Source organism: Pleurodeles waltl, chromosome 2_1, assembly GCF_031143425.1.
Source record: "Pleurodeles waltl isolate 20211129_DDA chromosome 2_1, aPleWal1.hap1.20221129, whole genome shotgun sequence".
Lineage (NCBI taxonomy): Eukaryota > Metazoa > Chordata > Amphibia > Caudata > Salamandridae > Pleurodeles > Pleurodeles waltl.
The window spans coordinates 209,604,044-209,620,857 of NC_090438.1; the positions used below are offsets into that span (position 1 = coordinate 209,604,044).

At 41.4% G+C, this 16,814-nt stretch overlaps 1 protein-coding gene across 1 annotated transcript in view; it reads left to right on the forward strand.

Annotated features, from left to right (window-relative positions):
• IDS (iduronate 2-sulfatase) overlaps window positions 1-16,814 on the forward strand; it is an 87,918-nt gene that overhangs the window by 43,245 nt on the left and 27,859 nt on the right. Inside the window, exon 6 of the mRNA XM_069212414.1 lies at window positions 6,360-6,530. Coding sequence (XP_069068515.1) covers window positions 6,360-6,530 — 171 coding nt within the window. The remainder of the gene's footprint in view (window positions 1-6,359; window positions 6,531-16,814) is intronic.

The window sequence follows — 16,814 nt, forward strand, 5'->3', positions numbered from 1 at the left end:
ACAGCTGGATTCAGGACATCTCATTCTTTTAATGATACCATTGCTCTTTCTTGATTTGTAAAGAAGAGTCTTTTTGCTTTGGCTGATTTGCCTTTAAGGATTCACTCAGTTTCATGGAACTGTAAATTTCCACATTGTATGTGCAGTCCAATGTCCTAGTTTGTCAACTGAACATCATCAAGACTGTTAGTATGACCTTCTCTTCTTGTGTAGGTCTTGGGCAACTCCCTTCTTGTCACTGTGCTTCAGTTCTTATTTGCCATAATCGTGAGTGTGAGAGATTGGGTTACTAGTTGACTGGGGTGTGAGCCCTGGTCAAGCAGCAAGTACAGTCCTTGTCAGAGGAAGGAACAAGCAAACCTTAAATTAGCCTGTGCTCCACCTCCTGGTAGCTTGGCACAGAGCAGTCCGACTTCATTTAGAGGCAACACGTAAAGTATTTGTGCCACACTTCAAACCGTAAATAAAGTGGGGGGAAAAAAAAAACCATAAAGGATCCCACACTAAGATAGAAAAATAGAGCAGAATTTAATAAATATAACCAGACCAAAATGCCAATCTAATCAGCTGACCAGAGTTATGGATTTTAAAATAATAAAGTGAAAAATAGCCCCTGAAAGCACAATGTGCAAACCATGGTTATCTGTGCATGCTGGACCAGGTCAAAGTCAAAATACAAACTGACCCGGAGGAAAAATGGGTGTGATACAGTCCCCGATTAGTCCTTCTGAAGGTTTAACTTAGGTTTTTGTAGCCAGAGTGGTGTTCGTGTTGAGAGGATCACAGAGAAAGGAGAGCGTTGAGTGGATCTCAGCATGGCATGAAGAGCAGACTGGGTGTCAGACAGGCTGGTGCTTTGTGTTGTCAGGCCCCCACAAGTGGTCATTGTTGCGGGACGAAGAGACGGGCTGATGGTATCTCGTGCTGTTTTGCGTTGCGGTTTTGCATTCCCAGTTCAGGAAAGTGAACGTAGAAGTGCTGGAAATGTGCTTATTTAGCATTGTTCATACATATTATCTTGATTTGTCAGCCCTGAGAAATTAGTCAGAGAGCCAGGTCTTCAGCTAGTTGAAAATTCAAGAAGTGAGGAGGAGACCCTGATGTAATGAGAGGTTGTTCCAGGTCTTGGATGCGATGTACCAGAATGCTAGATCTCGGGTTCTGCATTTGCAGATGTAAGGGGGGGGAGGAGAGAGTGGTCCCAGGGATTGTGCTTGTTCCCAAAAATCAGCACCTCTGTCTTGTCGGAGTTGTGTTTTGGGCAGTTGCCTCTCCTCCATTCTGCTATGCTGGTTATTCAGTAAGAGAACTTGGTTCTGGTCATGGTGGACTTGTGTCACTAACTGACAATGAGTTTAGTGTTGCCTGCATAGGATATGACGGATATGCCACATAATCGGCCTATGTTGGTGAGCAATGTCATGTAGATGTTAGGCAGGGTTGGGCTGAGCACTGAACCTTTGGGCACTCTGCAGGTCAGATTCTTAGGTTCTAGTGCATGAGGTTGGTAGTCTGACTCGCTGTGTCCTTCCTATGAAGGAGCAAATCCAGTGTTGGGCCGGTCCTTGGATTCCTTTGTTGTGCAGTCTTCTGACAAAGGTAGGTGTATAGTGTTTTTTGGAGTTTTTCACTGTTAAGATGTGTGAAGCGCACAAGTACATGTCCTGCCTTTTACTTGCATATCACCTTGTCCTATGGGCTACCTAGGGCCTACCTTAGGGGTGATTTATATGTAATAAAAGGGAAGTTTAAGGCTTGGCAAGTAGTTTTATATGCCAAGTTGAAGAGGCAGTAAACTGCACACACGGGCCCAGCAATGGCAGGCCTGAGACGTGGTTAAGGGTCTACTTATGTGGGTGGCATAATCGATGCTGCTGACCACTAGTAACATTTAATTTACAGGCCCTGGGCACATGTAGTGCACTTTACTAGAGACTTAAAGTACATGCCAATTGGTATGAGCCAATGGTACCATGTTTTAGGTAGAGAGCACATGCACTTTATGACTGAGTATAAGTGGAAAAGTGCCCAGAGTCCTAAAGCCAACAAAAAGGAGGTCCGAAGAGGAGGAAGACAAAGTTTGGGGTGACCGTTCAGAGTTTTTTTTTTTTAAACTCCTTTTATTGAATTTTTTTAACTGGTGCATACCAAATTAAAAAAATGCATATAGAACAGCACTGTACCTTGGCACCAAAGGTAGAGGAAAAGAACAATGCCCCCTTCTATTCTCCCCCCCCCCCCCCCACCCAAAAAAAAAAAAAAAACTACAGAGGGCTATTTTCAGACAGTTACCATTTCTTTGAAGCATCATTTAGTAAAATGTGGTGATCCATGTTGACATTTCCCAAAAAATATTCATAATGGAAAATCAGGGTAGCCAGTTCACAAGTTCATGGAAAACTAATATAAACAAGCATTGGAGAAAGAGGTAGGTCCTATGTTGGTGGCCAGTCTTATTTTCTCCCCCCCATGCCTGTATTGCTTAGACATTGGCTTCTGTAAAACTTTATTGTTGTGGCAGCTGCTGAACCCTCACCATGAAAACAAATATTAGCAAAAATATTTTTGGGTTTTAAAAAGCACACGTTACCACAGTAGGTTCTGGCACTGAACAAAACCACTGTGTGTTGATTATTCGTCTTGTTAAAGAGAAGATTACGATTCTTCATAGTGAAGTCAGCCGAGAGATGGGCAGAGAGAATTTTAACAAAAGCAATAGGTATTGGTTAATACCAGACCTAATTAGGAGCCCAATTCTTAAAGAAAGTCACAAAAGTGACCAATGATACATGTTGGTTTACTAGTGCAGATGTACATATTTCATAAGTAGAGTAGGAACTCATCCTCCTAGAAAGTATTTGTGAACTGTAGTTTAGCATGAGCAGATATGCATTATGTGACTCCAAAGGGACAAGTACATTTTATTACAGCACACGTAGATTTATGAATCAACCTGTCCCATTGATAAGCAGATCTAATATATTCCACACCAGTTATACCTTACGAAGCCATAGGAAACGCTCTTGAGTCATGTTATTACCCACAAATCATGTAAGGTTGGTAAAGTTCTCAGAAGCATTGAGGGATATAATCCTAGCTGCTGAGTCCTTACTAGAATTACCAAGGAACCCAACTTGACCATGCCAACTTGTATATTTTAGAAACCCCGTCTGCCTATGCTGTGGCTAACATTCTTCTTTCTTCTTCTTCCGGTGACAGTCCCGGGACTTGCCATCTTTCTCTGTAATCCGCCACTCCATGAGGGGCATTCCTCCCTGTAGGATTAACCGGTGAGTGTTACCTAGAGGATCCCAAAGGAGGTCTGGAGGGTGGGGTAGAAGGATTTGAGAATCCCAAGAAAGTTCCCAAAAGAACCGGAAACCAAACTTGAGACCTAGAATGGCGTGATTAGGATTAAGTTTGCCTGTTGCCTTCTCACCTGCGTTGACAGCCTTATAAATTCCTGTAATTGGGGTAAACACATCCCCATTCCCTGGACCAATCCTGTAGAGAAGCGTCCATTGCCAACGCCAAAGGGTCCATCTGAAGAATCTGGTCATCTGGCGATCCAGACGGGGGTCTAAGAGGTCCACTGTGAAAGGCCCCCAATGGATGTCCAGTTTCTTAAAGATTTGTGGATCAAGTTGCCATAGGCTCATATCAGGCCACTCCTGCGAAGGTACTCCAACGAGATTGTTGGACGTGCATAATGTCCAGAAGTCCTTGGTTAGGCCTGCCAAGACTTTTGATCTGTGCCCCCAAATGAATGAGATAGCAAACTGCTGCCATGTTGTCTATTTGTTAGAAAGGCACAGCAACTCACTGTCTTGTTGGGTCTAACATTGCACTGCAAAGGACCCCACCATCTGCTTGAGACAGTTTATGTGGAGCTGTTCTGCTGTGGACCATTTTCCTTCTATGAAAGTCCCTACAACATACCCACCCCACCTCTAAATCCAGATTTGCTGGAGTCAGACTCAATGACAAAATCTGGGTAGGATATGAAAATGGCCCTTCCATTCCTTGCTTCTATGTGAACCAACCACTACCTCATCCAGTCCTCGACGTTCTCTCTTAGAGGAATCTGCTCCGAATACTGAAGGCCTTTTCACAGATGGAAGTCCTTGAGCCATTGAAGGGCCCTGTGATGCAACAGGCCTAGGGTAACTGCCTGGATGGAGGACAAAAGGCCTACCACTAAGGCAATCTGGCACAGCCAGGGTATGGGCCTGGGCAGTCTCTCAGTTCTCTCCAATCCTATGCCACTTTCCTTGAGGGTGGACTTAGTCTTTTCCAATGAATTGATGACAAGCCCCAGAAAGATTCTGTTTGGATGGAGTTGAGGGATTTCTTCTTGCTGATGATGAAACCCAAGCCTTCCATCCAGAGGATTGTTGTTTGCAACTGTTCCCTTAATCGGTTTGGGCATTGATCCATGAGAAGAATGTCATTTAGGTAGATTTTGTGGGATGGGACAGACGTTAACCAGTTGAATCAGGGCCTCTCTAAAGGCTCCATCGTGGATGCCACTGCCTGGTGTATAGAGGCAACCACAGCCTTTCAGAATTCATCCTCCAGTTGAAGGACCGAAATGGACTGTTCCTCCATGTATTCTCCTTCCATGTTTGCCTGCATGTTGTAAGCTATTTATTACAAGAACTTGGAAGGGGGGGGGGGGGGGTAAATTTGGGGGTATTTTCCCACTATGTTACTGGAAAGGCCAGGTAAAGGGGGGGGTGCGGGGGCGAAATGTGAAATTTTATCAAGGTAGCCCTTGGAGTAATTAAAGCACGGAGCGAAGCCAGTCAAATTTTTTGACGTACTAGTAGCGCAAAATTTAATTGTGAGAAATTCTAGCAAGAATGCCCTTGGGGCGGTATTGTGGCCCAGTCAGATTTTGGGCGTGCCAATAGCTCGAAAGTAGGTCAAAAGCCTGGGGCTTACACATCTACTTTTGTGAAGGGTTAACTCTCTCCCGCCTGGGCCCAGCTTCATGCCTCACTCGTAAGCGCTGCCACTGTTAATACTTGCCCAATGAGGCCAGAAATACTCCAGTTTCACGGGAGTCTGCTCCTTGTTTGCAACTTCAGTATTCAGACCCCTGCTGGGCATAGAATCCTTGCTTGCGGACTGCACAGGCTCTGCAGGGACACAAGCTCATCCGTATGAATGAAAATTATAAGTGTGTGCCCCACGGAGCAACAAGACTTAAACAGCACGTCTCAGTGAGACCTATGCCCCTAGTGGGCAGGACGACTCGCCACATTCATGCGGCCCCAAGTAAATAAATAAAATAGGTTGCAATTGGAGCACTGACATGCGCTTCTGCAGAGAGTACTTCTGTGAACAAAAAAAGTGCTAATTAAACAAACTGGTCAAATACACACTCTGAGAATAAAGAGAAACCATACTCTGATGGGGCAGGAAAGAAAGGGGAAGTTGTTCAGGGGACGTTTGATTATGAAGGACCTGACTGATTGTTGATTGGATAGAACTATTTGTATTTTCTTTCCTGTTTTTGTTAATGTTGAAGTCTGCTGGAACTAAATAAAAGGAAGAAAGCAAAGCATAGTCCTCGCCTCTGGTTCTTCTAGCATAAATTATTTATTTAACTATTTTTCCTTTTTTTTTTTTTTTTTTTTTTTTTATGTTAAAGGATGTTCAAGAGCAACAGATTTATTTCATGATTGCCTTTTGTAAACGAACAAGGAAAAGCACCACTTCTAAATGTAAACAAAAAGCGATATCTAAATGCACCTCTAATGGCCTTCTCTTTTGTTCTGATCCCTATACCCACATCTTTACAGCAGACCTAGAAATTGCTTTTACTGGTAATATTGGAAAACTAACCCCAAGTTTCCCCCTTCATACTATCTTTTACAAATGTGAACTTCGGCAACTGGATTTGGGGGAGGGGAAAGACTACTTTTAGTATTATGACACATCTCTAACTTAATAAAATGTAACACTTGATTTGCATTACTATGGTATTTGCAAAGGCAGCAAACCTTCAGTAGAAACGGTCCTTGAAGGATTTGGTTAAGACCGAGCATAATTCATTTTCGATTTTGACATGTAGTTTATGGCAAACTCCTTGAGCATTATTGAGATGTTGAACCACCTTAAAACCTCAAACGTTTATTTTCTTTTGGTTATTGGTTAGTTTGAAGCCTTGCAGGATGAGGTTAAACAGAAGTTTTGACCTATTCTATCCAGCGTCACACAGTGCTTTTCAGTCACTGAACCTGTTCTGGTAATTTTTTCAGAGCTTCCCTTGTGTCAATCTTGTAGTTGGGCAGAATTTATTAATTGTTTTTGTTTCCTGTGTAAACATGGGGTTTTCATACTTTTTCTTTAAGGAATATAAAAGGTTGTACCCTCTGGAAAACCTCACATTGGCTCCAGACCCTAATATACCTAAAGGGTTGCCACCTGTTGCTTACAATCCCTGGATGGACATTAGAGAGCGTGAGGATGTACAGGCGCTGAATGTCAGCTTTCCTTATGGATCCATTCCCAAACACTTTCAGGTATGTTTGATTCATGAAATGAATAGCCATGTTGTACAGCTTATTTTATTGATGAGGTGCTTTTTAGATGCTGTTTCTCTCTGATGAAAAGTACTTTTACAAAACTTTTTCTGCCTTCTAATAGCAACATTAACATTGGTCTTGCCAACTATTTTCTGTACTGACCTATGCTACATCGCCATAACCATTGAACATCTTCCTCTTGGTCAGTAATACGTATGAAAGCATCGAATGCAAGTGGTCTTCAGTTATATTTAATACACATCTTCATTCCTGGAAAGTAGAGAAAAGAAATATGAACTAATTAAACATTAATTAATGTCCAGTCATAATAGCTTTTTCATATTTCTTTGGTGGTAGAATCTTTGTAGCAGAAAGTCAAAGTGTAATCACTTGCTGATTCTCCATATTAACCCCAGAACAACCTTCTGCAGAATTATCTGTAGACCAAGAACCCATATCCCTGACTTTACACAATTGGCTTCAAAAGGTGCACCAAATTTGATGTATCTGAAAATTGTGTTGCTCTGCTTCAATTACCCTTATACTTAGCAGCAAGTTCTCATTTCACCACATCGTTGACATGTGCAGAAGGTTTCCCAAGCTCACAATTGCCTTTTCTTACAAATTGCCCTTTCTTTCAAATTGTGATGTCTTCTGTTCTACTAAGTCACCCGCATCCAACTATATGGGATCCCTTCTTGCCCACTTTATCCCACACGTATAACTTCACACTCAAATTATGTGTGGTCTAGTACATTTGCGTTCAGGATTTAAATTTGTCTTTAGGCAACACCAATGGTTAAACCCCCTGGAGTATTGTGCAGGGTACCATGATGCGCCGCATTGAATTGCTGCTTTGAGGAACTCTAACTTCAAAAACCTTTGTATTCCCTCTATAATTTGTTTTAATCTCTAACCCATTATGCTGATTATTAATAAGGAATACACTTGTTGGATGTCATAACCTTCCAAAATCTTTTTTTTTTTTTAAACATTTTTTTTATTTAATGAATTGCACTTTACTATCCGATCTTATACCATGAGGTGTCCACTCTCTATTAAAACATCTTGTTAAAAAAAATCTTTCTCTGCCCAGGCTGAGAAATTACCAGCCAGAACTGTGGCATTAACCTTGGCTCGAGTCAGTCCTTCATATGGATTTTACAAATTCACTGCCAAGGGCTTCTGGAAAATCTGACAGGGTTGTTATAACATTCATCTGCTTCAAGGAGTCTTCAGATTTGAGCTGTTTTACACAACTCTGTACATACACCAAGGTTTGTCAATCTGTTCATAGCCATCCATAAAGATCTCTAATTTCTCTTTGTGGCTACCTCCATGATGTCCAGTGTTTTAAACTGCTAAGTTGCTTATGAATGGCATTGTGATGTACAAAACCATCATCTCATTATTTGAGTGAATCTAATGAGATCTGACTTTTCTCTTTCCAAAAGACTTGTAATTTTGGTACTTTTTTTTTTTTTTTTTTTTTGCTACCCATTTCTCATTTACTCTTTACCTTTCTTCACAACTGCGTTGTTTTTCATGGCCTCAATCTAAACCTCTTCTGAAATTGTATAACTCGGATCACCCATAACTCTAGCAATAACACATTTCCAACCAGGCACGTTCTCATGAATTTTCTACTTGTATTCACTTCCCTGGAATTCTGATACTTCAAAGTTCTGTTCATTCAGTTTTGATAGAATCCTAAGGAATCTGCGTGAAACCTTCCCCAGATCATTCCCCCTCAATAATTCCAGTGATTGATTGTGATCAGTTCTGTTATCTCTTAACCTGCAAGTAATTCCTGCAGTGTTCAACACTCAGTGGACATGCTAACTACCTCTCACTCTCTATAGAGGAATAACTGGTTTCAGCATGAGTGTTACCTGGATGTATAGACTGTGGTATCCTCTTTCTGAGGGCCAACTTGTCTGGACAGTGCATGCAAACCAGAACAGCTCGTGTCCATTTTCAGTATGTTTGCATTGTGAGAATGAGGTAAGAAGTGAATATTTGACACCTTTAAAAGTAATCTTTGTGGTGCTGAGATCACTGAAAAGGTATTGTTAAAGCGTGGACCTGTAAATGGAGAAAGCAGTATTTTTACTAGCTGTATGGTCACCCCACTTGTAAATTTGATTTAACTTACCCTCTTTTGTTATGCTCCAGTACCTAGCATCCAAAAATCAAGGTGAGCTACTATACGCTGAATATTTTCAAATAAACTATGCACTAGCTATTGAAATAGACCTCAAAAGTACATTGAAATGGCTTTCTGATATAACTGTACACCCTGTAGTAAAAATGGTGTCTTAAATTGGATGTTCTATCTGAAGCTATGAAAATTTTAAGTCCAGAGTTCTGAAGTACTTTGCTCTTTCTAACATGGCCAGTAGCACCTGTAGTCATGACAGGATGACAGTCCATTTGCTCTTTGTTTACAGATCGAAAGTCACAACTTTGCACCACCAGACTTGTACACAAGGACAATAGAAGAAACTCATTCTTTAGAGTCAATTGGTTCAATAACTTTCATTAATTATTTTTTGATAAGTACTTTCTTGCATTAATGGGCACACATTGTTTTTTTAAATTTATCTCGAACGGCCATGCAGCCTTCACCACTTGAATATATGAAGAGCTTTCTACTTTGCCAGGTTCACTTTGAAGAACACCCACTCATTTTTCCAGTATATTTTTCTAAATTATTTTTAAATACCATCAGCTGTGATCATAAAATAGAGGTGATTCAGCAATTGTCATAAAATGTATAAAGGATTTTATTTCCGTTGGGATTAGGTTATACCCAGGTTATCTTGGTGATGCAATTATGAAACATGCAGACATTTTGATAGTGAAATACCTTTCAGGTAATACTTATTCCCTAAATGAAAGTACGCGAGTCAAACTAGCTGATCAAGGTTTCTTGCCGTCATATGCAAAAGAGATCATTAAGTTCTACTATTTTTGTTTTTCCTCCATTTTGGTAGAAGTAAAGGTCTGCTAGGATGGGGAAAGGTGATTTGCCATAACTTAGATAGTGATTGTACACCTGTTTATTTTACAAATTGGTGAGTACTAATTTTTCATCATTTGCATTTTTGCTGGGGCTTTTTTTGTAACTTAATATTTTTTTGCCTATTGTTTCTTATTGATTTTTGTCATCCTTCTAAGAAAAGATTAAAACATCAGTTCCTGGAAAAGGTTTGTTGTTCAAACGAAGAGAAGACTTGTATTTAATAACAATTAGTTGAGTCAAACTGACCAGAATCTTCAACCTGTATCTTCTGAGTGATCATGTTCGTTGAAGGCGAGCTTAAATCTGTAGTGATTTCTCCAAGTTAAAGTAGAAAACGTGCAAACTAAACCACTGTCCCCTTTTTTTTTTTTTTTTCTTTTTTTTTTTTCTTCGTAGAACATACTTTGTTTCGAAGAGTTACATTTCCTTTTCCTCTGCACGTGTGTGTGTGTGTGTATATATAGCTTGGAGTGTTACAAGTTTTTCTTTGAAGTGTTTTCGAGTCACGAGATCGAGTGACTCCTCCTGTTCGGTTCCATTGTACATGGGCATCGACTCCATGTTAGATTGTGTTCTTTCCGCCGTCTGGTTCGGACGTGTTTTCTCTCGCTCCGAGATTCCGATTCGGAAAACTTTGAAAAAGCTTCCTTTTCGTCTGTATTGTATCGATCGGGTTTACATCTTCCATCGACACGTTGGTACTGTCGGAGAAGACAACTCTACTCGCCCTTCGGGGCGCACGCACCCAACTCTGGCCTAGTCGGGCAGACAGCATGGAAGCCTCATGGATCGGACTCCATTCCGATTTTGTCCTCGGTGCCACACCAAATATCCTTATACAGACCAACATCTCGTCTGTAATCTTTGCCTTTCCCCAGATCATCAGGAAGAAAATGGTGAGGCCTGTCGATCCTTCCGTTCCAAAAAGACTCTTCGAGACAGGAGGGCACGAAGACTTGAGATGGCGTCCAGATGCACCGAACATCTCTACGTGGAGGAGGAAGAAATCATGCAAACAGCAGTCTCCATTTCCTGTTCCGACTCCGAACAGGAATCCAAGGAGGACAGACCGGTCATGGCGGGACAGCATGTGAGTACGCTTGCCCCTGTACCCTCACAAAAACGTAAGGCCTTGGGTGCGCCACTGCTGGAAGGTTATGGCTCAGCCCGAAAAAATACTCCTTTGACCAAACTACCAGTTTGGCACTGAAAAAGGCCACACCTCCCAAACAAGGAGGCAATAAAAGGCTCCGTGTCCGACTCGAGCAAACACCATTTTTCGGAGTTGAAGATTCGGAAATCCCTTTCGGAGCAGAGATCATCCACCGCATTATCTTTTTCATCCCGAAAAAGCCGGCTTTGGAGCTGAAAAGGCCAGCATATACAGAGGAGCATGGACCTTTCAAAGAGACTAAAAGGAAGCCACAAAACCTCTGAAGAAGAGTATAAAGTACAGCCAATACTTGATGTTATGGACGAAAGGCAAGCCAGAATTCGTATCCATAAGGAGACAGGCAGGATTCTAACAGCACCTCCTCTAAAGCCAAAGAGAAAGCTAGTCTTTCAGGAGGAATTGGACACTATGCAGCCTCCGGCTAAAGTGACAAAGCCGAAGGAGAAACCACCTCCTCAATTTTCTCCTCCTCACTCTCCACATCTCCATACCTCTCCTCCTACTAGTCCTACACAAGGGAGCATGCAGTCACCCACACACTTTTGACTCACAGCAGGACAATGTAGATCCATGGGATCTTTGATCCAGATCCCTTTCCTAGTAATGACCCAGACAGCTATCCCTCTAAGCCTTCACCACCTGAAGATAGCACTGTGTACAATCCAGTTTAAGCTAGGGCTGCAGCATACCATGGGGTCACCATGCACACTGAACCACTGGAAGAGGATTATTTTGTTTAATGCCCTATCCTCCACACATTCAAAATACTAGTGCCTCCCCATGCTCCCAGGCATGTTAAAACACGCCGCTCAAATATTCAATGAGCCAGTTAAGGTACGTATAATTACGCCCAGGATAGAGAAAGTATAAACCTCCTCCCTCTGATCCTGATTACATAACACAAGTACTTCCAGATTCGGTAGAGGTCAGCGCTGCCAGAAAAAGGGCAAATTCCCAGTCATCAGGAGATGCTCCCCCATCCGACAAAAAGCAGAAAGTTTGATGCGGCTTGGAAGAGTTGCATCCCAGGAAGCAAATCAGTGGAGGATAGCTAACTCACAAGCACTGTTAGCTCGATATGACGGGGCCCATTGGGATGAGATGCAAGACATAATTCAGTATCTCCCCAAAGAACACAAGAAGAGGGCACAACAAGTAGTGGACGAAGGGCAAGCCATTACAAATCAAATTCGATCTGCTCTAGATGCAGCAGACACTGCACCTAGAAGTGTCAACACTGAAGTGACAATACGAAGGCATGCATGGCTCAGGTCTTCGGGTTTTAAACCCGAAATACAGCAAGCGGTGTTAAATATGCCATTCAATAAGAAACAACTTTTTGGTCCGGAGGTTGACACAGCCATTGAAAAATTACGCAAAGATTGAGACACCGCAAAAGCTATGGGTGCACTATACTCCACACCATACAGGGGATCCTTTCGGAAACTGCAGTTTCGAGGTGGATTTAGACTACAGACATCAGAAGCATCCATATCGCAGGCAAGACCACAATACCAACGAGGTGGTTTTAGGGGCACATAGGGGGCAGTATCCCAGAAATAGAGGGAAATTTCAGACCTCTAAGCAACCTCCACAGCAACCTAAGCAGTGACTTGTCTCATCCCCTTCCACTCCACACCTCTCCTGTGGAGGGCAGACTGCAACCGTTCCACGCAAATTGGCAAAACATTACCACAGACAAATGGGTATTATCAATTATCCACAATGGCCTTTGCCTAGAATTAATACAAACTCCCCCAATCATTTCACCAAGGTCACACAAACTATCTACAGAACACATCAATCTGTTACAGGAAGAAGTCCAATCTCTATTACTCAAACAAGCAATACAATCCGTACCACAAGATCAAATAGGGACAAGAGTTTATTCGCTATATTTCCTGATTCCCAAAAAAGATGGCACCCTCAGACCAATATTAGATCTCAGGTCCCTCAATCTTTACATCCTGTCAACATTTTCACATGGTAACTCTACAAGATGTTATACCACTAATCCAAAAACATGATTTCATGGCAAGATTAGACCTCAAGGATGCATATTTTCATATATCCATCCACCCTTTGCCCAGAAAATATCTCAGATTTGTCATTCAAGGAAAGCACTATCAGTTCAAAGTGTTACCTTTTGGAATAACAGCTCCAAGGGTATTCACAAAGTGCCTAGCGGTAGTCGCAGCCTACCTAAGAAGACAACATAATCATGTCTTTCAATATCTAGACAATTGGCTAATAAAATCAAACAGTCATACGCAGTGTCAAAACCATACGGATTACATAATACAAACCTTGCACAAGCTAGGGTTACCAAAAGTCGCATCTACAACCAGCACAAATACAACAGTATTTGGGTGCAATACTAAATACTCAAAGCGCTAGCATGTCCAAATACGCAAAGAATACAAACCTTAAAAAAAATAGTCACACAGATACAAACAAATCAACGGTACACGGTCAGATTTGTCATGAAGATTTTAGGGATTATGACATAATGTATTGCAATTGTTCCACACGCAAGACTAAACATGCAGCCCCTACAACAGTGCCTTGCACAACAATGGTGACCAGCACACGGTCAGCTTCAAGATCTAGTGTTGATAGACCGCCAAACATGCATGTCCCTTCAGTGGTGGAATTCCACAAATCTAAACAGAGGGCGGCCATTTCCATACCCTGTGCCTCAGACCATAATTACAACAGATGCATCAATGATTGATTGGGGCGGTCACCTCAACAATCACAACATTAAAGGACAATGGGATGCCAAACACAAACAGCTACACATACATCACTTAGAGTTGTTAGCTGTCTTCCTGGCACTCAAAGCTTTTCAGCCTCTTCTCACACAGAAGAATGTCCTTATCAAAACAGACAACATGACAACCATGTATTACCTAAACAAACAAGGAGGGACACATTCATCCCAACTCTCCCTTATAGCCCAAACAATTTGGTAATGGGCAATCCACAACCAAATTCACCTGTTTTCACAATAAATTCCAGGGATACACAACCAATTGGCAGATATTCTCAGCAGAAATCACCAACAAACACACAAATGGGAGATTCACCCTCAAGTACTTCAAAAATACTTTCAACAATGGGGAACTCCAAACCTAGATCTGTTTGTCACAAACGAAAACGCAAAATGCCAAAACTTTGCATCCAGACACCCACATCCTCTATCCAAGGGCAATGCTCTATGGATCAATTGGTCAGGGATATTTGCTTACGCTTTTCCCCCCTCTCCCACTCATTCCGTATCTAGTCAATAAGTTGCATCAAAACTCCCTCAATATGATACTCATAGCACCAATGTGGGTTCAACTGTGGTACACAACATTGTTACTCCTGTCAGTAGTACCACACTCCAAAATCACAAACCTACCAGATCTGTTGACACAAAACAAGGGACAAATCGGGCACCCAAATCCCAATACACTCAATCTAGCGATTTGGCTCCTGAGGTCATAGAATTTGGATATTTACAACTCCCATCAGAATGTATGGAGGTTATTAAGCAAGCAAGAAAACCCACTACTAGGCAGTGCTATGCTAACAAATGGAAAATATTTTTATATTACTGTCAATCTAAACAAATTGCCCCTCTGACCGCATCAATACAAGATATTGTATGCTATTTACTTAATTTACAGAAATCAAATTTAGCATTCTCTTCCATAAAATACATCTTACTGCAAATTTACAAAATATACAACACCGCTCCTTATTTAGAGTTCCTGTTATTAAAGCTTTCATGGAAGATTTAAAATGCATCATTCCACCCAGGACACCTCCAGTTCCCTCTTGGAATTTAAACATAGTGCTTACACGACTAATGGGCCCACCATTTGAACAAATGCACACATGTCAAATGTAATTCTTAACATGGAAGGTTGCCTTCCTAGTCACAATTACATCTTTATGAAGAGTAAGCAACAAGCCTTCACTATTGAAGAACCGTTCTTCCAGGTACACAAGCATAAAGTTGTACTAAGAACAAACCCCAAATTTTTGTCAAAGGTAGCCTCGCCTTTCCATATAAATCAAACAGTGGAACTGCCAGTTTTCTTCCCACAGCCAGATTCTATGGCAGAAAGAGCTCTACATACATTAGACATTAAAAGAGCTCTAATGTACTAAATAGACAAAACCATTCAGAAAGACCAAACAACTGTTTGTAGCTTTCCAAAAACCTCATACAGGTAACAAAGCAAGGGTTGGCAAGATGGATTGTAAGATGCATCCAAACATGCTACGTTAAATCCAGGACAACTCTTAGTTACTCCTAAAGCACATCCTACAAGAAAAAAGGTGCAACAATGGCTTTTTTAGGAAATAAACCAATGGCTGAAATATGCAGAGAAGCTACTTGGTCAACACCACATACATTCACTCTACACTACTGTGTAGATGTTTTAGCAAGACAACAAGCTGCAGTAGGTCAAGCTGTATTCAGAACATTATTTCAAACTTCAACTCCTACAGGCTAACCACCGCCTTTATGGGAGGACAAACTGCTTTGTAGTCTATGCACAGCATGTGCATCTGCAGCTACACATGCCATAGAACGGAAAATGTCACTTACCCAGTGCATATCTGTTAGTGGCATGTTCTGCTGCCGATTCACATGCACCCTCCAACCTCCCTGGAAGCCTGTAGTCGCTTAAGTTAAAAACATTTGCATGCATTTGTTTGTGTGTGTGTGTGTGTGTGTGTGTGTGTGTGTATATATATATGTATGTATATATATATATATATGTGTGTGTGTGTGTGTGTGTATGTATATATATATATATATATATATATATATATTGCACTAGCATGGACATCTTCCTTTTCACCTATATGCTCTATCACTCCTACCGTACCCTCTGCAGGGAAAACAATCTAACATGGAATCGATGCCCATGCGCAATGGAACCGAAGAGGAGTCACTCGATCTCGTGACTCAAACACTTCTTCGAAGAAAAACAACTTGTAACGCTCCAAGCCCAACACTAGATGGCAGAAGTGATATATATATTTTCCAAACAGACGGTCCTCAGCAGCGGTGTGCCTAACTGCCGGTGCTGCGTAAGGGGAAAGGACCAAGCCCTAATATATCAGGAAAAGGCAAAACGCTGCACTCCCGGAAACTGAAACCATTGAAACTTTTATTCTGTTCATGAAAGAAGCAAGATCAGGTCCCACTGACACGTTTCGACTTCCGTCTTCTTCAAAGTGGTTTCAACCATCACATGTTTCGCACAGCATGTTAGTATTTATAGTTCTTACACACCATTGAATTGGGAATCATTCCAAAGGCACCCTATGTTGCGCACCTGTTTACTCTTGTTGACTGCCAATTAGGTAAGTGAAACTCAGTTTATCATCCAACATATTTCTAAAAGATTGCTGCCTTCAGATATAAATTCGGCTTTCATCACTTGTTGTGGAATCGTATTTCTAAACAATGTGATCATTCAGTAATTATCATACATCATATAATGTGGTGCCTTCATATTGTAAATATAGAGATGTGTTTTTAGTGATTACTGCCTCCAAATAGAAAATTAGGCTCTCCTTGCACCTCCTGCAACAAGGAAAAAAACCACTATGTTCTTTGAAAAATGTATCCTGGTGAAAGATCGTTTATGTAGCACCACACAATCTCCAAATCATGCTTTCAGCTTATACGAAGATCTACCCCAATCTTTCATGATGGCCATCACCTTGCTGAAATCCTCTGCCATCCCTGACACAAACTACATGATCATGTCCTTTTTTCCATTTCAACATAGTACATAATCTACCTTAGTTTCAGCCTCAGCCATATAAATGGTGTTAACCAGATTTCTTTACAGCCTACAGATCTCTAAAATAAAATCACTTGTAGCATCAGCATCCATCTGTTCTTCAGAATTCTACTTTTCTTGCCCACACTGACCTTTCAGGTGAGTGCAAGGTAAGAAGTCACAAGTCCCATCTTGGACAAATGACCGTTTACTATTGATAGTGCTCCAGGAAATGATTCAATGTAAGTGGTCATGTATAGTTGAACTTGTACATTGCTTATAGTACA